We start from the raw sequence: 22,472 nt of genomic DNA, 5'->3' as shown, positions 1-22,472 counted from the left end.
GGACCTGAGTCCTGGCGGAGGCCATGGAACTGGGCAGGAGTGGGAAGAGGCTGGGTGGGAGCACTGGAGAGGGACTGGGGGCGCTGAGAAGGGGGTTGTCCAAATCTTTTAGGCCTGAAGGGGCTTTACTGCACCTCATCCACTCAGGGCACCTGGGAGACTCTTCCCCTCATCACGCCAGTCTCCTAGGCCCCAATGAGGGGCAGAGGCACTTTCCTGGAAAAGGAGAGGAAAACAGTAATTAATCTCTGAACAGATGAGACAAAATATGAACTTTGCCAGTAGCAGGCTCTCCCCAGTGGGCCTGGAATATGATCATAGTGCTGCTAGCAGCTAATACTGCAGATGAATTTGCCCCTTGTACAGGGGCCGGAAGTGAATTTTCCCAGCTTGCCCGGCTGGGATTTGAAGGTGAGCTTCTGTGACTTCTAAGTCCAGGCTCTCGCAGTCCACCGCCTGCCTCTCCTGGAACATGTCTAAAGTGCTCTGCGCTATGCTTGGCATACAGAGCACGTACCTGGGGAAACTTTGATAGCCAGCCCTTATCCCCAGCAGGAGTCTATGTGGGAAGAGAGCGGGATATTTAGAGTGGGGAAGGGAGGCGGAAGCCGGGCAGTGAGGAGGGCCTAGGACGATGCCTGTGACCCAGTTTGGGCTTTGCCTGGGGCTGTGGTACCCGAGCGAGCGAGCAAGCGAGCGAGCAAGCAAGCGTGCTGCTGAGTCATCTCACCGCTGGGCTGAATGACCAGCCCAGGGCTCCTCCCCACCCCCCTCTTGCTCCTCTTCAAATCAGAGCCAACTGAGTAGGCCTGGGCTCTCCCAGGACCTTCCTGCCTTCCCAGGACCACAGCCCTGGAGCCTCCATTTCAGAGGCTTCTGCCCCACCCAGCTGTCTGGCTCAGGGGGATTCTGGGCCATTGTGAGATAAGGGAAGCTCCCTTCCTCTCCCCTACTTGCCTCCAGGTTAGTCCCAGGCTTTCTCCTGTCCTCCAGCTCCCAGCTGTCCTCTGGCACAGTCACCTCCTGCAGGTAGGTAATTACGCTTTCCTTTCTTCCCAAGGACCCTGAGCCCTTTCTTCATTGATTTAATCTCATTACACTCTGGGGTGTCAAACACACACTGGTTCTTCCTTGCAACCCAGGGCTAGGGAGAGCAAGACCCAGGAGAGCCCCAGAAACTTGGCCAAGATCTCATGGCTTAGCTGGGCACTGAAGGAACCAGATCTCCTGGCTGTCACTGTCCCCAAATAAACATCTCTCTTGCAACTTAAGGTCTTCCCTGGTGTCTAGCTTTATTCTCTCTCAGTGCGAATGGAAGACTGTGACTCCCAAGTTTGTCCTCTTGGTGGGAGGGGTCTGCGGGTGGGCGAAGGATAGTGGGGATCAGCCTCGCTGCAGGCCAGCCAGCTCCTGGTAGGAAGGAGCACTATTTAACAATGCCTTTGCAGGGTTACCTGTCCCCAGAATACCAGGCTTCTGCTTCTTTACAGAGGCCCAGGGCACCTGGGCAGAACTTCTACAGCCTGGGCCTCAGGAAAGGAGGGGTTAGCTGGGCTTCTTTGGGTGGCAGCTGTGAACAGCCTGCCCTGGGGGGCTGTGGGAGCAGCAGCAGTTCCAGGCAGCCAGTGCCTGGCCTGAGGCGCCCAGCCCAACCAGTGGGGCAGACGGGGAGGGCCAGGTTATCTTTAAATGGCACCTTACTCAGACTGCACCTCTGCCAGCTGGGCAGGGTGGGGGCAGACAAGTGTTATTTTGGGATCTGAGGATAAGGAAGGAAGACGGTTCTGTTTACAGCTCTTTCCTTTATCCCCACTCCCTCTCCTGGGAAGGATTTGGGGACGTGGGCCTCAGCTGGTCCTTTCCACCCTGGGTCTCTGTCTTCAGCCTAGTCCTTTTAATCAACGGCACAGGGGGGATCTCTCAGACCGACAGAGGCACAGGGCCTTTGCTGGTGTGACAGGCTCTACAAGGACAAGTTTGGGTAGTGAGAGTTGCTTTGAGCTTGGAATTGGACCAATGGCTGCTATGACTACTCACTATGAGGCAGCACTCCACAGTGCTTAGTACTGTGTTGAGTTTAATCCTCAGAATGAGTCCCTAATGCAGATACTAATATTACACCTGTTCTGTGGATGAGGAAATGAAGGTACAGATAATTTAAGAAGCTTGCCCAAAGTCGCCCAGCTGGTGGATGGCAGAGCCAGGATCCGAACCTAAGCAGTCTGGCTCCAGAATTCACGCTCTGAACCCCTAACCAGAGCGTGGGTCCTTCCCTGTGTCTTACTTGCTCTGCAAACTTGGACAAGCCACCTAAACCCTCTGGGCTGGGCTTCCTTGTTTATAATGGGCTATGGTTCAGTCAAACCCACTAGAATCCTCAAATCAGCTGGCAGAGGCCCTCTGGCCCATTGTCTCTCCCTGTTCAATGGAAAAAGAATTTACTCAGGGTCATATAACAGGTCACTAGCAGAGCTTGGGCAGGAGCCCAACCCTCTTGCCTCCACATATATTTCTGTGCTCTTGCTAGGGACGCTCTGTGAGTCAGGGATGAGGCAAGGGAGCCAAGCCAGTGAGGGATGGGAGATCAGGTGTTGATCCGCAATCTCAAGGCCAGGTGTAAGAGAAACGCCGCATTGCTTTTCTTTCCCTCCAGTTAGATCAGACCAAGTCTCTACCCTGACCTGTAGAGGGGAATTATCAGTCCCCCTTCTGGGATCATGAAAAGGTCCTGGGATCTCACACAATGCAAAGTGCTGAGGGTGGGCGCTGCAGGCCTTGTCCTCTGCCATTCAGGGGTGGGCAAGTCCAGCAGTCCTGGCCTGGGGGTCGCAGACACAGACACCATTCCCTGGAGCCCTGGCACCCAGCAGCCTGCCTCCCCAGGGACTCCGTGCAGCCTCTTCTTCCTTAGAAGTCCTCCTGTCCCCAAGTGCTCTGCCAGGATCCGGGCAGGGTCTCCACCATTCAGGCCCCATGGACTTCTGCTCCTTCTTCTCTTCTGGGACCCCCTCCCCTTTCTTTCTCCCTGCTTCTTCCTCTGTGACCCTGTGCAATGAAGCTGCTACAGAGGCTCCAGAAGCATGGCTGTCCTCAAGCAGCTCTGCTTTCCACTCTGCAAAAGCAACTAAGGCAAGGACATGCAAAAAATTTGGCTACGTTCTTGGAATAAGCAGAGGGGAAAAAACCTAAGGAAAGCAAGCCAATACAGCGATAACATAATATCATGCGGCTCATCACAGAAAAAGCACGTAGCAGGTGGAAGGTAGGAGCTGCAGCCACCACCTGTTTCTATCCTGTTCCCAGGCAGGATGGCAGTGCTGCGGTTCTTCCTCACGGAGCTGGCCTCCCGGAGGCTCACTGAGACCCTAATTTAGCAGCAGCATCTGTGAAACTGAACTGAGTCATTCTAATCCAGTGAGTCAGGGAGACGAAGCCAAACATAGCTCCCAGCTTCTGGAGGGCGGGGGGGACACAGAGAGAAGCACTCTCTCCCATTTGAAGTGCTTTAATGAAGTCATCTTTAATTCTAACTACAACCCTGAGGTAGGTATTAGTTCTCCATTTTACAAATATGGAAACCAAGGATCAGAGGGGATCTCATTTGCTGCAGCTTCCTCCTCACCTTCCAGCTAGGCAAGCATGCAGCGTTGGAGCCACTCGAGCCCCGAGAGACTTCCTAGGCCTTCCAGTCAGGCCTGCGTTCCTCCTTTTCTCTTCCTGCAGCATACTGCCATTAAGTCATGGGTACCATACAGGTCTAAAGGATCCGGTGTAATTTGCAATTTTAGGAAAACAACAGTCATGTCACTCACTAAAAACGAAACTTAACAGAATAAGCCCCCAAACAAAAATCCCCAACACAAACGAAAGGAGTGTGAGGGTCCTTCCTAGCTAGCTGCTGAACCTGTACCAGTCTGGCAGAGAAAGATAAATCATTCCCAAATGGTAGAATTTTATTAACGGTCACTTTAGGCTGGCCACTTTGCTACTTGAATCCTGCCCCCATCAGCTGTCGCTTTTGGAAGACCTTTCTCTACCCGCCATCAGGGCCCATGGACTCTCCCTTGTCAACCTTTCACTGCCTGATGTCTTCTGCTCCATCTCCTCCTGACACTCGGGCCTCTCAACTGCACTCCCTCCTCCGGTCTCCCCTTCTAGTCAAGTTTAGACAGACATCAGAATGCTTTCCAAAATGCAAACCGGATCCTGCCCCATCCCTGCCTAAAATTCGTAAGTGCTCATCCATTCCTGGAAGAGGGCAAGGCCTGTAGGATCCCTCCTTGTCTGGCCGACACTCATCCCCCAGCTGATTTCTGGCCAAGAGCCCTGTGAACCATAGATTCCAATACTTTAAGCCCGTGTACAAGCTGTGAAAATGCAGTTGTATTCTGTGAGGGTCTTAAAGATTCTTTTCTCTGCGGTGTCCTACCCCACCCTCGTCTGCCTGGCAAATGCACGGGGGAGATGACAGAAAACTGTCAAAAAGTGCTAAACCTACTTGGATCAGAATCACACACCTTGCTGTGTGACTTTTGGCAGGTAACATTTAATGACTCTGCTGCAGTTCCATCAGTCTGTAGACAGGGTGAACAAAAAAGCCTGCACTTGGTAGTGACTAGATGGTCTACGTGAGATAATGCAAGTAACTCTTTGGAACAGTCACTGGCTGTTTGGTGCTTCTGGACCCTGAGCAGTTGGAGCCACCTCGCAAGTGCTCAGTTTAAGGGTCACCTTCCCCATGTAACCCTGCATGCCTTCTTCTCCCAGTTACCATTGATCAGGGGATGGACCCCAGTACTTCTCTTAGTACTGCCCACATCTGTTGCATTATTTCTGACCTCCTACTGGACTAGCTTCTTGAGGGAAGGGGCCAAGCCTCTCCAGTGTCTAGCACTGGCCTTGCATGGAAAAAAAGTTTAGTATTTGCTGAGCAGAATGAACACGTAGTGGTCAGAACCTGGCTTTGAGTTTATCATCTGCTTATTGGTCGTACGTCTGCCTGGCTGGGGTGAGAAGTATAGTCTTTCCCCGAACAGCCCTTTCATTTTCCAAAGCGGTGTCCTGTTTCCCCTGTCTTCTCAGCTCCTTCAAGCTTCTTCCCCCCAACACAGATTTGGTCCTCCAGGGCTTGGTTTTCCTCTTGCAGATGGGCTCACCGTCTGTCGGGGAGCCTCCTGTTTGAGCACCATAATGGAACAGAGCTCTCTAGGATTGCTGACAGACACAGAGGACTGAAACGATCTTACACAATCTGTGTCTGCTACCCCAGCCAGGACGACACGGGAGTTTAGTAAGGACATGTTAACAGTTCCTGACATCATAAACACTTATTACCACCACACAGAATTGCTAACAAGAGCACAGTGCTCTGTAATCCTTAACTCTCTTCATACTCATCAGTTTTGAAAAACAACCTTACCTTTAAATTCTGCCTATTTTAAAGCTTATAGAGGTATTTGCTTGAATCCTAAACTGTCATCCTTCCCAGGGGTTTCTGTTGTCTAAAATTCTGATCAGCCCTGGAGCCTGGGTGGCCCAGTCGGTTAAACATTCGACTCTTGATTTCTGCTCAGGTCCTGACCCCAGGGTTGAAAGATGAACCCCCCTCATCCCCCCAACCTGCTTGGGATTCTGTCTAACCCCTCCCCTATCTAAAAAAATCCGATCAGCCCCTCTCCTATCTAGTGCTGTTTCATTTGTAAAAGGCCTTCATATCCTCTTTTGGAATGGATAAGGCATTAAAAAGCCCCCTCATCTGTCATTAATATCAAATAAGGGGACAAGGACAGAACCCAGGGGCACAGCATAAACCATTCCACAATAAGCTGGTTTGTCATCTGAGAGTTGGAGGCCAGTAACCAACTTCCCCATTCCCTAATGCTTTGATTTTACCGTGTCCAGATTTTATCTGTTAATGAAATCAGACTATGAGTCTAGTTTGGCATCCCTTGCTCTGAATTCATAATGAACATCTATTAAACCCCAGTGGTTACAACATTCTTATTTATCAGCTTGCATCATCTGTCTGTATTCCCTGATCAATGTCACAGATCAGGCAGGGACTTAGAATCCGCTTCCTTCCGTTCTTTCCACTAAGAGCCCAGCCCACTGCTGGGAAAGCCCTTGGTGTCCTAGCTGTTACTCACCAGGCTCTGGAGACCTGGAGTTACTTTAACACAGCCCAGAACTCTCTCAGTCCCTTATTTTTGTTTTGTTTTGTTTTTGTTTATCTTGAGCTTCAACTCCTTGCAACCAGTTGGCCCTAATCTTTTCAGACCCAAGGTAGCTCTTTGGCCAAAAGAAGAGATAGTAGGAGCTCGAGTTCCTTTCTGTCGGTAGTACTGGACTCCAGCAGATCATTTTTCTCCATGCCGATGCTGGGTGTAGTCCCTGAACTCTTCCTCGTCGATAGAATGGGAATATTATCCGTGTACCTGCTGTAAAGGTTAAATGGGATGATGTCGAAATGCTGTGGGAGCACAGGAAGTACCTGCACACCAGTGTAAGACCCTCTGCTCTCATCCACAACAGCATGTCTGTTGGGCACGGGTGGCCCCCCAGATGATACAAAGATGCTTTCCTTTAGGACTCAAGCTTTCCAGTCCTCCCCAAAAATCAGCGAGAGGACCTCTGTCAAGAGACCATTTTTGGCACTAGATACAGACTTTTTTTTTTCCCCTAATCATCAGGCCTAGAAGGGGCCCATATCATTCTATGTATGGGAGCCCCAAGTCTTCCCAAACTCAGCAATTCAACGCCAATGGCACGAGACCAGTCTTTTGTGCCACAATCATGAGTTGATTTGACCTTGTGAACCCTTCAGCACTGAAACCAACTGGCACTGCCTTGAGATCAATTATGGAGTGAGTTTCTAAGACTGACTGTGGTTTTCCTGAGCAACAACTGGCCAGACCTTCTATCATCTCCCCAGTATGAACGACACTCCCAACTCAAGGGGGAGAAACAGCAGGGGCAGTTACTAGTTTCAGAATCTGCCGGGCAGCAGACCACGCGGTGCACATACCCTGGAACTTTTCAAAGACAGTAACCTTAACACTTTCCCCAGCTCAGTCAGACGGGGGAATTATACACCAGGGACACCTAGTGGTGTGAAGTCACTATTGGCTGCAAAATCCTTAGCTTCCATTACAGTCCTGTATAGTAAATGTCCCACAACTGGGGCCCTTTCCTCAAGAACAGAGACTTAAATTCACCTTATATTCTATTTCTTGTCTGCAAGACTGGCAACCTAAAGAATCTTCTATAGCTACTAAAACTCGGGCACCAGGCATGGGCACTATCAAAAAAGGAAATGCTGGGGTTTGCCTCCTTCCGTTTATTATCCTCATTCACTTCTTGAACCAAGGGACCGCCCATAAAAACACTTGATTGGGGTCACCTGGGTGGCTCAGTCGTTAAGCGTCTGCCTTCAGCTCAGCTCATGATCCCGATCGATCTCCTGCTCCATGGGAAGCCGCTTCTCCCTCCCCCACTCCCCCTGCTTGTGCTCCCTCTCTCGCTGTGTCGAATAAAAAAATAAATAAAAAGTGGCAAAATTAAAAGAATATTTGATTGGATGATACTAGTTCTCTAAGAATCATTTTGAGCTAGGTTAGCTAAAACACACTATGGTGTCTACATGGCTCTGCCTATTCCTTTTTCCCTAATTTTTATTTTCCTACTAAAAGGGACAGAAGGCAGATATGCTGGGACACCTTATACCATGCGGACTAAATTCATTTGTAAAGATTACTTTACTCTCCTAGAAAAATACACATTGCAAATTTGAGGGCTACAACTTATCCACTTTAAGAGGATTCCTGAGGGAGAGGAGGGGTAACCTTTGAACATCAGACTGTGTGGTGATGTGTGGGAGAGGAATATTAAATATGGTTGGGTCAGGAGGACTTTTAAAAAATGTTTTTCCCATTTTTTTTTTTTTTTCTCTAAAAAAGGAAAACAACGTGCCATCTGTCTGGCTTATTTTGTGGTGCGCAAGTATTCACAGGGATAGGTTGGGGGGAGGGGTTGTGTCATGCAATGAGGCAAAAACAAGATGACTTCCTCTGAGAGGGGAGCCTTAGTGTTGTAGGAGGGAGACAAGGAGAGGTCACTGAAGAGGGCTCAGAATGTAGTTGCTCCCTCTTGTTCCTATGGAGAACCCAGAGCATCTGTGGTGAAGGGCAGAAAGCAGAATCATCCCTCAAGGGTATTCCTATCTGAACACATCAGATGTCCTATGAAAGTAAACAGGTCTGTTTTAGAATATAAATGGTCATGGCTTCCTGTGCTCCTGAGGTGGGGCAAAATAATCCATGAACACAAAATCCTTCTGGGCAATATGTTTCTGGAGTGGCCAGCAGAGGGCTCTAGGAACAGAGGTGAGGGCACATGGGGAGAAAGGTTTCTAGAGATGGAGTCTCTTCAGGGGGTCTCTGAGAAATGTCCTTTTTTCCAGTATTCCTAAGTGACAGCACTGGTGAGCTTGGTCTGAATTGTCAGTGTCACTCTGCAAAGGCCAAGGGCCAAGAGTCAGGAGGCCACTCTAGGTTGAAAAGAAAGTACATCTTGAGGCCAGTTAAGGGCTGCAAAATGGTTTGTGGCTGGGCCAGGAGGAGAAGATGTAGAAAGTCTCCGTTTTTTTAGATGCCAATGGTCTGCAGAACCCGCCTCTCGTTGTCATTAAGGTGGCCTGAGAACATTATGTAGCAGGGCTGCTGAGCGAACTGGCAGAGGAAGTCTGTGAGATATGCCTGGGGGGAAGAAAAAGAGTAGCATTACTGAGGGTTTCCAGGCTCACCAAGAACCCCAAGTGGTACAGGAAACACTGGCTTTTTGACAAATGCCACCATGCTGAGGGGTGGCTTTCTATATTCTTGGATCTGGTGCAGGCTTAATCCAGAGACTAAATTCCATAAGGAAATGAAATTTTCCCAACAGGTCTCATATTTCACCCAAGGACTTTCACAAGATAGCCGGGTTGCAAGAAATTGGACCGCCATATTGGCAGGTATAATGCTAAGGTACTTCCAGCCCACCCAGAGCCCTTGACTACTCAGCAAGATAGGAACTCTCTGCCCTGAAGCTCCCAGAATGAACTATGAATGGGTTTGAAGCCATATTCCTGTTTCCAGGGCTTGGGACATTGTCACTTGCAAGACATCGGTCTCTGGAAATGCTCACCTGCAGGTCGATCTGATAGAGAGGATCCTTCAGGGCATCAGGGTCATCTTCCTCGTCATCCTCGTAGTAATCCTCCTCTGTTAGACACAGCCAACACAGAGAGGGGTCAGGGCCGAGGCCCCTTCCTGCACCCCAAGCAGGGAGGCATCACCACACAGCTGGGATAGAAGGGCTAAAGAAGCCCAAAGAACATCCCTTGTGGGCCCACCTCTCCCCTTTGGCACCCCGTTCTTGGTGCCAGCGCACAGAAAAGGTATTTAGCATGGCTGTCCTGTCCTCTTCTCAAACCGCTTACCATATTTGCTTGTAGCGAGAATGTCAGATAAGAGTTGGCCAGCTAAACCATCCTCTTCCTCCTCTTCGTCCTCCTCCTGGTCCTCCCACATATCATTGGAGTCATCTACTTGGAGATGAAAAGCAGCTGGAGAATGCTCACACATTTTCCCTTCCCAAATGCAAACAGGCCAGAACAGAAGGGTCCCAAGGGTTTCTGCAATGTGGCCTGTGGCCAAGCCCTCCCAAAATGTTTAAATGGAAGAACCGAGGGTGTTCTGGTGGGTAGAGAAAAGGTTGAGAAACTCCTGAGAAAAACCGAACAGAAAGGGGTAAGCAGCTTGCCTCCTGGCTGCCTCCCACCCCAGCCTCTGCAGAGATTTCACAACGCAGACCTCAGGAGCAGCTCATCACGTGTGTAGCAACGCTAGCTAGCCACGTGATGGGCATGCACGAAACATTAAAAAAAAAAACCCGTGATTCAATAAGCCAAACTGATAATTTGAACATCTGTAACTTGATCTGCCAGGCTGAAAGTCTACTGAGAGTAAGAGCCTGGTGCACCTTGACCCCACTCTGCAGGAGTGGCCTGGCGCGCGGCATTGGCCTCCATGACGTTGGAGAGCTCATTGATGATCAGCTTCAGGATCTTGACCAGTAAAGGAATGTTTGTCCAGCGCTCAGGGTCTGGAAAGGAAAGGCAAGGCTTTTAACAGACTGTCCGTGGGCTCCCTTCTGGCAGTGCTCCCCACCCTCCTGCGGCATTGCTCAGCAGACACAGTTCACCAACCCTCAGGCTTTCCACCATCTCAGACCATATCCACTTGCCACAGAAGGATTTAAAGTTAAAGAACTTCATTCTGCTTGGTGTTCTCAGAGTTCAGAAGTTAGGACAGGTAAGAGTTTAGGAATTAGGAGATAGGTTTTGGCTGGTAATACGGCTTAGACACAAGTAACTGTACAGTGCGCATTACTCCAGTCCCCATGACTTGCAGTTTGAGAAACAGCATAGGTGATTATAAACCTACAGCTGAAGAGTGCAGCTTTGCACTCGCTGCCTCCAAATCACTGACGTCATAGGACAAAAGCAATCTGGTAACAAAGACATGCTCAAATGCTTATCAGAGCCCTGAATGAAGCTGGAAGTTGGGGTCCCTGAGATTGTTTTTGCCAATTTTCAGCAGTAAGAAGGAACCATATGTTCTGATCTGTTGTTTACCTATAGCTTTCTGTTTCTTTTTATCAAAGCCATCACTAACAGCTGTATTTTAAAAATCGAGATCACAGTGCATCCCTACCTCCCCGCCCCGCCACTTAGCCCCTAGGGAGGAGACTGGAGGGGCAGCAGCATCACCCACTTTTGGCTGACTTAGAGCGGGTGCGGATGCCCTCATCCATGCTGTAGATCTCCTCTCCCTTCACGCGGATATCCTGTAGCCGTTTGTCATCTGCATTGATGCCATGCTGGAGCAGTTTACACAGTGCCACAGAGCTAGCAAGGAAGAGCCAAAAAAGGGTCAATCGGCAACCCATCTGGAGTTCACTCCAAGGAGATCAGCAATTATGTTCTAAGACTCTTCTCTGGGTTGGTGAAAATTCTGTTCACAACAAATTAGGAGAGATGAGAGAACTGAAAATGGAATTTAGTGTTCATGAGGATGGGCTAATGAGAACTTTTGAACTTCTTGAACAAAGCTAAGGTGGACAAGGATCGCAATAGCTGGCCACACTGGAAAGTGCAATGGGGTGATGGGAACCAGTGGGAGGCAAGTCTAGGACAGGAAGTTAGCAAGCCAGGGTTAGAAGGCTTGGCTTTATAAAGGAGAATAAGCCACTAGCAGTACTTGGCTAGGTGAAGTCTATGGCAGTGGAGGATCTCTAGCCAGCAGAGAGGGGGGAAAAAAAAAACGGTGTACTCGTGTTGATTGTGTTTTAGAAATTTCAAGATGACAGCTATTCAAAGACACTGATTAACAATAAAGAAATAGAGGAAAAAGGGAATACAAGGGGGCAGTTTCACATGTTGAACAAAAATCAGTGAAGCAAGTCAGGGAAAGCAGAAATGCAAGGAGAGGACAGAATGCCCACAGAAGAAATATGGGCCCTACCTGACTTTGCCCTCATACTGGCCATAGAACAGATGCTGTCGGCTCGTCCACTCAGCCATTACAAACTCCAGGGCAGGTTTGCCAGTAGGTCCTGGGAGGCTGCACAGGAACTCCAAGAGGGGTTCCAGCTGAGTGTGCACCAGATGAGCGAACACCATGATCAGAGACTAGGAGGTAACAAGAAGGACATCTACTTTAGGGAAACCAATTTCAGAGAGTTGGAGATGAGAGGGAATGGGGTTGGCCAGTCAAGAAACAGAACACGGAGAGTTCCTTGTCAGCATTTCTTGGGCCAGAATAGACAGATTTTACTTAACTGCAAGGATTGTAAGACAAAGTAAAATACCTCCAGGCCTGTATATCGATTTCCATCTCTACCACCTGAAGGTTGGCAAAGCCCTGCTCCCCACTGTCCTCTTACCTGCATGACACTGAGCGTTTCTGCCTGCTGCATCTTACTGAGGATGGCACGAAGAATCTGGTCCAGATTCTCCCCCAGCTCCCGCCCTGCCTTGGAGATGAGGGTGGAGACGAGGCGACCCACAAAGGCCGCAGTGAATTCGGAGGTACGGGGGTCCAGGAGCTGGCTCACCACTTGCATCACATACCACAGCCCATTGTGGCCCTGCTCATCGTGCCACTGGGCCACCTGCTCCAGTGTCACTGACACGTAAGCCCGCAAGCACTCTCCACCATTCTGGGGAGACAAAGGTGGCAAATGAGATTAGCAACAGGGGAACAGATATCAGGAGGCCTTCGGTCTATATGGGCAAATGTTTTTCTTAGAGGCCTATGTCTCATAAAAGTGACGAGCCTACAGGGTGTGTGGTGGGCACATACAGTTGGAGTCAGGAATTAATTGTTACAGATATAGCCATGCAATATACAATCCTTGCTTTACCGAATCAGCTATCTCAAAAATCTTAGTTCTGATCACAAGGGATCATGGCCAAGTAAACTAAGTTTTAGCCATGAAGATCTACCTATGGTAGAAGTTTAAGATGTAAGCAGTGATTATGGACACTATAGGTGTTTATGAGAATAAAGACAGACAAACATATGAACCACTATCTGCCCAGAGATTTCCAAAGGCCTGTTACTTTGCTGATTTTACTGAGTCAGGAAAGACTTTCTTAGAGCTTCAAGTCTGTAGGTCTGTAATCTCATCCACAGTAGCAATACCCAGATACAGACGGACAGGATGTCTGGCATCCATACTCTCTAAGATCATAACAGATTCCAAAGCACAGAATGCTTGGCTTCTGCAGCCTAGACCCTTCCTGGGTCCAGGCTGGATTTAAGAGACCTGTATCTCTAAAGCAGGAGACGGTGTCAGCTTTCTCAGGCTACTGTAAGCCTATGGCCGGGGAGCTACCTTCCCTCTTCTAGTCACCACAGCTTTGATACCTGCATGGTGGCGTTGTCATCTGTGTGAAGGGTGCACTGTGCCACAGCAGGGAAAGCTTGGCAGATGAGTAGCTGGGAAAGGGGAGGCTTTGTATTCCGTACTACTGTGGTCAGGATATCAATGGCCGTCTGAAGGAGAGAAGAGGGGGAGAAAAAAAAAAAATCAGAACCGCTCCTAGGGTGGGGGTCGAGGGTGCCCAACATCCAAGATCCTTATTGCATGGACACAACACAGCAACCCAAAGAAAGCGCATTAACTTTCACCAAGTAAAGTTTCTGAAGGAAAGGAGTAATTAGCTAGTGGATAGTGCTCTCAGCCTCCTCCCGCTAGCTCGCTGCTTGCTTAGATATGGGGGTGGGCGGTGTATGGTGGTGGAGTGGACAGACAGTCTGGTGACATACTCAGTGGCACTGTCTAATAACAGCACTGTTCAATTCACCAAGGGCAACTCGGGAACAAGAAGAGCCAGGTCCCCAAAGCCTCAAGAATTAGGACAGCCCCCCACTGTCCTGTGGGCAAAGTAGCCCAGGGAAATCACCCTACGAATCTCTATTGCCACCGGCTTCCTGTCAGCTGGGTGGGATGTACAGGTGACATGGGAAGAGCGTGAGTCCGCTCTTTTTCTTAAATCTCCACCCACATCGGTGCCCTGTAAGCACTTACCGCACACAGCCCTGCAGGGATCTTGTCTGCTGGGGCCTGCATTATGCTCACGAGAGTGGGAATCAGCCTCATCTGCATTGGGCCCTGACACGCTTCAATCTGGGACAGCTCCTTGAAGATATCCTGGGCCAGCGAGGCGACGACAGGATCTGAAGTGGATAAGGCACACAGAATCCCCCCCGCCCAATGGTCTGCATGTGCTTCTGGCTTAATGATGCCTGTTGCTTGGCCCTCACCTAAGTTAACAACTTCTGCTCTGCTTACACATCATATACCTGGGAGCTAGTAAGGACGTATGAATACCGTGAAATAGGAGAGACGCTAGCTCTCCAAGAGCCAGAGGATACATGGTTTCATTAAGTCAGAAATTGGCCTGGAATAGCTACTCCTAAAATGAAACCCAGCTTTTTTCTGGGGCAAATCTTTAATGACTTTTATTCTTGTGAAACCTGGATTATGAAACCAAACGCTTAAGGAAAAAAAAAATCCCCACTGATACTTTGTTAAGAAGACCATGAAACTTTCAAAGATTGCCAAAACACTCATTGCCAGGTTCTCCTGTGTTGAAGAGGAATCATATACATCTCCCAGGGGTTAGTCATGAGAAAAAAAAGAACTTCCAAAGCATTTCCAAAGCAAAAGGCAAAATCCTCACAAGGCAGAGCCTTGTGAAGAAATGAAACTTTGGCTTGACCTACTTCACCTATTTAAGAAACATTTCCTCCTGTATCGAGCAAGAAAAAATAGAAAGTATCACTGCAGCATTGCTTTGAAAAAAAACTGCGAACATTCTAGATGTGCATTAACAGAACCAGCAGATTATGCTATAGCCATTTTAGGGAATATTACATGACGGCTAAGAAGAATGAGAGGTATCTAGGAGTGCAACATGGAAACCTCTTCAGGACACCTTTTTTTTTTTTTTAAAGAGTTTGTTTATTTATTTTGTCAGAGAAAGAGCAGAAGCAGGGGGAGTGAAAGGCAGAGGGAGAAGCAAGCTCTCTGCTGAGCAAGGACCCCAATGCTGCAGGACTCGATCCCAGAACCTGGGATTATGACCTGAGCCAAAGGCAGATACTTAACTGACTGAGCCACCCAGGTGTCCCTTCAAGACACATTTTAAGTGAAAAAGCCAATCAAATAAAACGTTTAGTATATCATATTATGTAACTCCTACCTCTATATATCCTGTATTTCAATATTGGCACTCCCTCTATAAAAACAAATATCCTCAATATTTTTTCTGGTAATGAAGCATTACACAACCGAAGTGCTGTTAATAATGCACACTCACTATTGAAAAAGTCAAAATGTAGGAAAGTATTCAAGGAAAGAAAACACCTGGAATTCCACCACCTAGAGAGACCTACCTTAACACTTTGATGTATTTTCTTCTGGTACTTTTTCTATGTACATATCTATAAATTAATTCTTGTCTAAAACAAACCCAAAACTTGGGGTTATACTCTATGCAGTTTGGAAAACCTCCTATTCTCTTCTTAGAATGTGAGCACTTTCCCACGGCTTTAACTATTCCTTTCAAGTTTGATGTTTAGAGGCTGCACGGTATTTCACTTTACGGATATAATAAATATAACTAATTTTTTTTTATTACTTCTAAATTTTTGCTACTACAAAAGCCATGTGACGACCTCCATTGTTCATAACCCTTTGCATGGGTCTTTCTTCAGTATCTCATTTTCTACGTGATAGCTGTAGGCCCCCTTTTTTAAGGAACATTTTGATGTAATCACTGGATTTCCCACTTAATTGTTAAAGTTCTGAACTGTACCTCTTGCCTGCTAACCCTTTACTTGTCTTTTTCCCCAGTTCTGACTGCAGGTGAGAGTGACAGAACACCTCCACTTTTTGGTGTTCCTCTAGCTCCAGTACGGGCTCTCCTCTTTGCTGAGTGAAAGCCTTTCTTTGCTTACAATGCTTAAGACCACGAGACCCAGGGAAAAGTTTCACCTAAATTGACCAGCCACCACCTTTCCTTTGGTGTCCCTCATCCGCACACAGTCCCAGGGGCATACCGTTACTGTACTTCAGGAAAATGGCGATGGTGAAGGGGCAGATTTTGCTTTCCATGCTTGCTGTGAACTCTGGGTCTACTGTACAGACGATGCACAGGGTCTCCATCACCAGGTTGAGGACCTCTGAGCTGAACTGGGCTGCTAGGTGAATTAAGCCATCTAGGATACTGGGGAGGAAAGGCTGAAGCACGTGGGTACTCTCTGAGACTTTTAGTTGGTCACAATAACTACAGGGAGAGAGAGAAAGAGAGAGAGAAGCAAGCATTACTCACAAGTGGAACTTTTAATTCCTGGTTTTTCTAGTTGGTATCACAGATTACAGCATTAGTACGTGTAGCTTTATGAAGCTACTTGCAGAGTTAGTTTTCACACCTTTCTGGGGCATATTTTGTGAACATCAGCACCGCCGTCTCTAAGTGAATTTATTTCTGCTTTGATTTTTTGCTGTTTTAAACTTTCATCCCTCTCCCACTCTGTCATATCATTATATTCAAATTAGTAAGATGTTAACTAAATGCTTTATAATTCCTTGGATTACTGCTATAATCACATCCTTCTGATTTTGATATATATTCCTGTTATTTTTCAAATAGTTAACAGTTTGGTTTTTTTTTTAAGATTTTAAAAACTTGTTTATTTGAGAGAGAGTGTGTGTGGGGGGAAGAGCAGAGGGACAAGGAGAAGCAGACTTCCTGCTGAGCAGAGTCTAATGAAGGGCTCGATCCCATGACCCTGAGATCATGACCTGAGCCAAAATCAAGAGTCTGATGTCATTTTTATTTATTTGATAGACAGAGATCACAAGTAGGCAGAGAGACAGGCAGAGAGAGAGAGAGAGGGGGAAGCAGGCTCCCTGCTGAGCAGAGAGCCCGATGCAGGGCTCAATCCCAGGACCCTGGGATCATGACCTGAGCTGAAGGCAGAGGCTTTAACCCACTGAGCCACCCAGGCGCCTCAAGAGTCTGATGTCATTTAAAAATTTTTTTTTTATTTTTTAAAAGATTTTACTTATTTATTTGACAGACAGAAATCACAAGGAGGCAGAGAAGCAGGCAGAGAGAGAGAGAGGAAAGGAAGTAGGCTCCCTGCTGAGCAGAGCGCCCGATGTGGGGATCGATCCCGGGACCCTAGGATCATGACCTGAGCAGAAGGCAGAGGCTTTAACCCACTGAGCCACCCAGATGCCCCTGATGTCATTTTTTTAAAAAAAGATTTTATTTATTTATTTGACAGAGAGAGAGAGAGATCACAAGCAGGCAGAGAGGCAGGCAGAGAGAGAGGGAAGCAGACTCGCCACTGAGCAGAGAGCCCCATGTGGGGCTCGATCCCAGGACCCTGAGACCATGACCTGAGCTGAAGGCAGAGGTTTAACCCTCTGAGCCACCCAGGTGCCCCAAGAGTCTTAAATAAATCTTAAAAAAAACCAAACAAAACAAAAACAGGTTTGGGGAAAGGCTCTGAGTGGCTCAGTCGGTTGAGCGTCTGACTCCCTGATTTTAGCTCAGCTAGTGATCTCAGGGGCATGAGATCGGGCCCTGCACTGGGCTCTGCGCAAAATCACTTTGGATTCTCTATCCGTCTGGCCCTCCCATTTGTGCTTTTTCTCTCCAACAAATAAATAAATAAATCTTTGAGTCGGGGTGCCTCAGGGGCTCATCGGTTAAGCACGTGCCTTCTGCTCAGGTCATGGTCCCAGGGTCCTGGAATTAAGCCCGCCCCACTTCGGCTCTCTGCTTGGTGCTACGTCTCCTTCTCTCTTTCCTCTGCCTGCTTGTGCTGTCAGATAAATAAAATCTTTCAAAAAAAAAAAAAAAAAAAAAAAAAGCTCAACTAAGCCACCCAGGTGCCCCCAAATAGTCACAGGGTTTTTTTGTTTTGTTTTGTTTTAAAGATTTTATTTGTTTATTTGTCCGAGAGAGAGAGCACAGGGAGGGGGAGTGGCAGGCAGAGGGAGAAGCAGGATCCCTGAGGAGCAAGGAGCCTGATGCAGGACTTGATCGCAGGACTCTGGGATCATGATCTGAGCCGTAGGCAGATGCTTAACTGACTGAGCTACCCAAGCATCCCAATAGTTAGACAGTTTTTAACATCTTTTCTAGCACAACTGTTAATCAGTAGAATATTTAACTTTCATGTTATACAAATTCTGTACTTTTTGGAGTATTTTGCATCTTAAAATGAGATCAATTTGTATAGCCATTCTATGCAATAATAAATTTGTGTAGTATCTGTGTACAACAGAAAATTGTGTACTAAAATTTGTAAACTACCTGTAGGGTTTAAAGTTTTCTATACATAGTTTTAACTTACCTCTTATTCAATATTTACTGAATGCTGCTTACCACGTCCAATGGAATATAATTATACTGTTTAAGTCTGTACTTTTTTTTTTTATCTTCAGAATGGCAATAAAAGTCAATAAAAACGCTGCTTCTCTATGTTAAAAGAATCTAGTACAGAAACAAGGTGCTCTGCAGGTACTCAATACATGGTTTTTCCTAATTTTTTTTTTTAAAGATTTTATTTACTTATTTGACAGAGAGAAACCACAAGTAGGCAGAGAGGCAGGCAGAGAGAGAGGAGGAAGCAGGTTCCCCGCCGAGCAGAAAGCCCGATGTGGGGCTCGAACCCAGGACCCGGGATCATGACCTGAGCCGAAGGCAGCGGCTTAACCCACTGAGCCACCCAGGCGCCCCTCCTAATTTTTTTTAAGTGGCTTATAACCATGTTACTTGTGTCTGATGCTGGGTTCAAAGGTCCATAATGAACAGTGAAACTGTGGGCTTTGATCTCTCAGATTTGTCCATAGACTTTAAAAAAAATATTTACTTATTTGAGAGAGAAAAAGAGAGAGACAGAGAGAGAGTGGAGGGAGGAACAGAGGGAGAGGAACAAGCAGATCCCACAACCCATGAGATCATGACCTGAGCAGAAATCACGAGTTGGACACTTAACCAAGTGAGCCACCCAGGAGCCCCATACTTTCTGTTTTTTGGTGCATAACATCTTGATTTTCAATTCTACCTTGCTCTGGATCTGACTTTTCCTTAAGAGCTAAACGGTCATCTGGCCTTGGTAAGCTCTCAATGCCTTAGACTAGGCTTTGCACCCTTCTCTCTACTGGTACTCAACTCTGTTCTGCCTACTTCCCTCTGCTTCTCCACTCTAAGGATTTACAGTTAACTGCTCTTCTGATGAACCTGAAACCATACAGTCTGATAGATCACAGAGATCACATCATCTGCTTAGATCATACGGGATCTTGTATGCCACACTAAAGAAGGTGAGACTATTCTGGAAGCCAGTTTATCTCAAACCTTTTTTTTTTAAACAAATGATTCCTAATACCTTCTTTGCCCTCCCCAAAAGTCTTCAAGCAACACTGAAACCCCAGGAAGATGCCAGAGATTTATTTATACTGTGGCTTCATGTGTCACCTGGCATACCAGGATCCCTGAATCTCAGTTTGAAGAGCACAACTGGGACCATGAGAATTTCACTTACAGGAGCAGAAATATCAGGTTTCTGTTTTATTATTTTTTTAAATGAAGATTTTATTTATTTATCACAAGTAGGCAGAGAGACAGGCAGAGAGAGAGAAGGAAGCAGGCTCCCTGCTGAGCAGAGAGCCCGATGTAGGGCTCGATCCCAGGACCCTGGGATCATGACCTGAGCCGAAGGCAGAGGCTTTAACCCACTGAGCCACCCAGGCGCCCCTCAGGTTTCTGTTTTAGAAAACAGTTATACAGCTAAAATTCTACAGATCGTTGGAATAGAGGCTGGAGCAGAGACATCAATTAGGAAGCGACGACAGAGATTTAGGCACAAGAAGTTGAGAATACAAGCTAGGCTAGTAGTAGCAGGAGAGAAGAGATGAAGGCGAAGGAACCAAGACCTGAAAGGGAGAGATCTGGGATCTCTACTTTTACTAAAACAGGGGATACAAAATCTCTTTGAGCATAAGATCTAAAGGTACCAATTCCTTAAAAAAAAAAAAAAAAAGGTCCCGATTTCTTCTACTAAAACAGAGAATACAGGTAGGGCAGGCTTGGAGGGGGTCAACAGTAAGCTCAGTAGCAGAAGTGTTTATTTTTAGATACTTAAAGATACATCCGCCCTGGTATTGATAAGTAGCAGATACATTAATTTAGAGCTCGGGAGAAAAGCTGGCATAACTGTGATTTGAGAAATGTGACAGAAGTAGGAGTATCTGTTGACCAGTATCTTATTTCAGAAATGATTTTGGGCACTTTGCAACGATACATTAATTATGACATGGAAGAATACATTAAAACCAGGACAAAAGAAAAGCAAAGTGGTGTGATGGCCATAAAAGTCTGCTAGTGACATCAGAAAGAAGTTTCAGTAATGTGATAAGGATAGAAGCCAGATTGCAACTGGTTGGGAAACTGAATAGGGAAATGATCAACTGGAAAATCTTGGCTGTGAAGGAAAGACTAGCTAGGATCCCTTCATAGACGGTTTCTAACCTGGGATCCACAGATGTGGTCAAGGGATCCAGCCCTTGATACATTATATAACATTCTATAAACATGTGTAAGTGTCCTTTCCCGGGTGTGCAAAGCTTTTGTCACCTTTTCAGAAGTTTGCTTCATCTTTCAAGTAACTTACTGCCCATGTAGTCAGAGACTTAACATTATTTTTTTAAGTTTTCTTCACATTTTTTTTTAATTTTTTTTTAATTTTTTTATTTTTTTCAGCATAACAGTATTCATTATTTTTGCACCACACCCAGTGCTCCATGCAATCCGTGCCCTCTACAATACCCACCACCTGGTGCCCCCAACCTCCCACCCCCCACCCCTTCAAAATTCTCAGATCGTTTTTCAGAGTCCATAGTCTCTCATGGTTCACCTAGTTTTCTTCACATTTTTTTTCTGGTTATAAAATGTAACTTCACAAACAAATCAACTTAAATTTTTAACTTGATTTTTTTCAGCTTTATTGAGGTATAAGTACATATACCATTGTAAGATATTTAAAGTGTACACTGCAGTCATATGGTATTGATGTACACCTACACTGTTTAAGTTCCTCCTCATCTCATTTGTTAACGCATCCAACACATCATACATTTTTGTGTGTGTGAGAAATTTAGGTTCTATTCTCTTAGAAACTTTCAGTTATACAACAGTGTTATCAACTATGTTTTGTATTAGATCCTCTGATCTCATAGAGTATGTGTATCCTTTTATCAACCTCCCTCTACAGCCCCACACTCTTAACAGCCACTTTTTTAAAGATTTTATTTATTTGAGACAGAGAGAGAGACAGAATGAGCATGAGTGGTTGGAGAAGCAGAGTGAGAGGGAAATGCAGACTCTGCACTAAGCCCAAAGCCCGTAACAGGGCTCGATCCCAAGACCCTGAGATCATGACCTGAACTGAAATCAAGAGTCTGACACTCAACTGACTAAGCCACCCGGTAACCCCACTGCTTTCTTTTTAAATGAGAATGATTTCTATTTTTACTTCTAGATATAAATGATACCATGCAGTATTTGTCTGTGTGGCTTTTTTCATTTTGCATGATGCCTTTATGATCCATTCCTGCTGCTGTAAATGGCAGGAGTTCCTTCCTTCTCACAGCTAAATAATATTCCATTGCATATGTACACCACATCTCTATCCCTTCATCTGCTGACACACGCTTAGGTTGTTCCCATATGTTGGCTACTACTAAATAACAAGCAATGAACACGGGAGTGTGATCTCTTTTAGATCCTGTTTTCAAGCCCTTTGGATATTTACCCAAAAGTGGGATTCTTACAAGAAATGGTAGTTCCATTTAAAATTTTTGAGGAAACCCCATACTGCTTTTCATATACTGCTTTACCAATCAATATACATTCCCACCAACAGTGTACAAGGGTTCCTTTTTCTCCACATCCTTATCAACACTTGTTATTTTCGATAACAATACACTTGTTGTTTTGGATGACAGCCATTCTAACATGTGTGAGGTGTTATCTCATTGTGGTTTCGATTTGCATTTCCCTGATAATTGGAGATGTTAAGCACCTTTTCACTTACCTGTTGGCCACTTACAGGTCTTCTCTGGTAAAGTCTGTATTCAGTTCCTGTGCCATTTTTTAACTTGATTGTTTCATTTGCTATTGAGTTTTAAATATTTTCTCCCATTTTGATGGTTGCCTTTCATTTTGTAGATGGCTTCCTTTGCTGTGCAAAAGCTTTTCAGCTCGATGTAGTCCCGCTTATTTATTTTTTGCTTTTGTTGCCTTTGTTCTTAGTGTCAAACTCAAAAAGCCACTGCCAAAACCAATACCACAGATCTTAAACTTCTATGTTTTTTTCTAGAAGTTTCATGGTTTTAGGTCTTGTGTTCAAATTTTTAATCCATTCTGAGTTAGCTTTGGTGTATGATATAAGAATAAGGGTTCAGGGGGTGCCTGGGTGGCTCAGTGAGTTAAAGCCTCTGCTTTCGGCTCGGGTCACGATCCCGGGGTCCTGGGATCGAGCCCCACATCGGGCTCTCTGCTCAGTGGGGAGCCTGCTTCCCCCCTCTCTCTGGCTGCCTCTCTGCCTACTTGTGATCTCTGTCAAATGAATAAACAAAATCTTAAAAAAAAAAAAAAGGTTCAGTTTCACTCTTTTGCATATGGCTGACCAGTTTTCCCAACACCATTCATTGAAGAGACTACTTTTTCCCCACTATATACTTTTGGCTCCTTTGCTGTAAATTAATTGACCATTTATGTGTGGGTTTATTTCCAGGCTCTGCATTCTGTTCCACCGATCTATGTATCTATTTTATGCCAA

At 46.2% G+C, this 22,472-nt stretch overlaps 1 protein-coding gene across 2 annotated transcripts in view; it reads right to left on the bottom strand.

Annotated features, from left to right (window-relative positions):
• Positions 1-7,735: 7,735 nt before the first annotated feature.
• IPO9 (importin 9) overlaps positions 7,736-22,472 on the bottom strand; it is a 56,693-nt gene continuing 41,956 nt past the window's right edge. For both annotated transcript variants that reach the window (XM_047703689.1, XM_047703690.1), the window contains exons 15-24: positions 15,672-15,898; positions 13,636-13,784; positions 12,972-13,100; positions 11,986-12,261; positions 11,565-11,731; positions 10,815-10,948; positions 10,021-10,143; positions 9,479-9,583; positions 9,184-9,260; positions 7,736-8,753 (exon numbers count right to left, since the gene is read on the bottom strand). In XM_047703689.1, the coding sequence (XP_047559645.1) occupies positions 8,643-8,753; positions 9,184-9,260; positions 9,479-9,583; positions 10,021-10,143; positions 10,815-10,948; positions 11,565-11,731; positions 11,986-12,261; positions 12,972-13,100; positions 13,636-13,784; positions 15,672-15,898 (1,498 nt within the window). In that variant the 3' untranslated portion in view covers positions 7,736-8,642. The remainder of the gene's footprint in view (positions 8,754-9,183; positions 9,261-9,478; positions 9,584-10,020; positions 10,144-10,814; positions 10,949-11,564; positions 11,732-11,985; positions 12,262-12,971; positions 13,101-13,635; positions 13,785-15,671; positions 15,899-22,472) is intronic.

Source organism: Lutra lutra, chromosome 15, assembly GCF_902655055.1.
Source record: "Lutra lutra chromosome 15, mLutLut1.2, whole genome shotgun sequence".
In the NCBI taxonomy this organism is placed as follows: domain Eukaryota; kingdom Metazoa; phylum Chordata; class Mammalia; order Carnivora; family Mustelidae; genus Lutra; species Lutra lutra.
The sequence above is the reverse complement of the archived record's forward strand: the minus strand, read 5'-3'. Positions and strand labels throughout refer to the sequence as shown.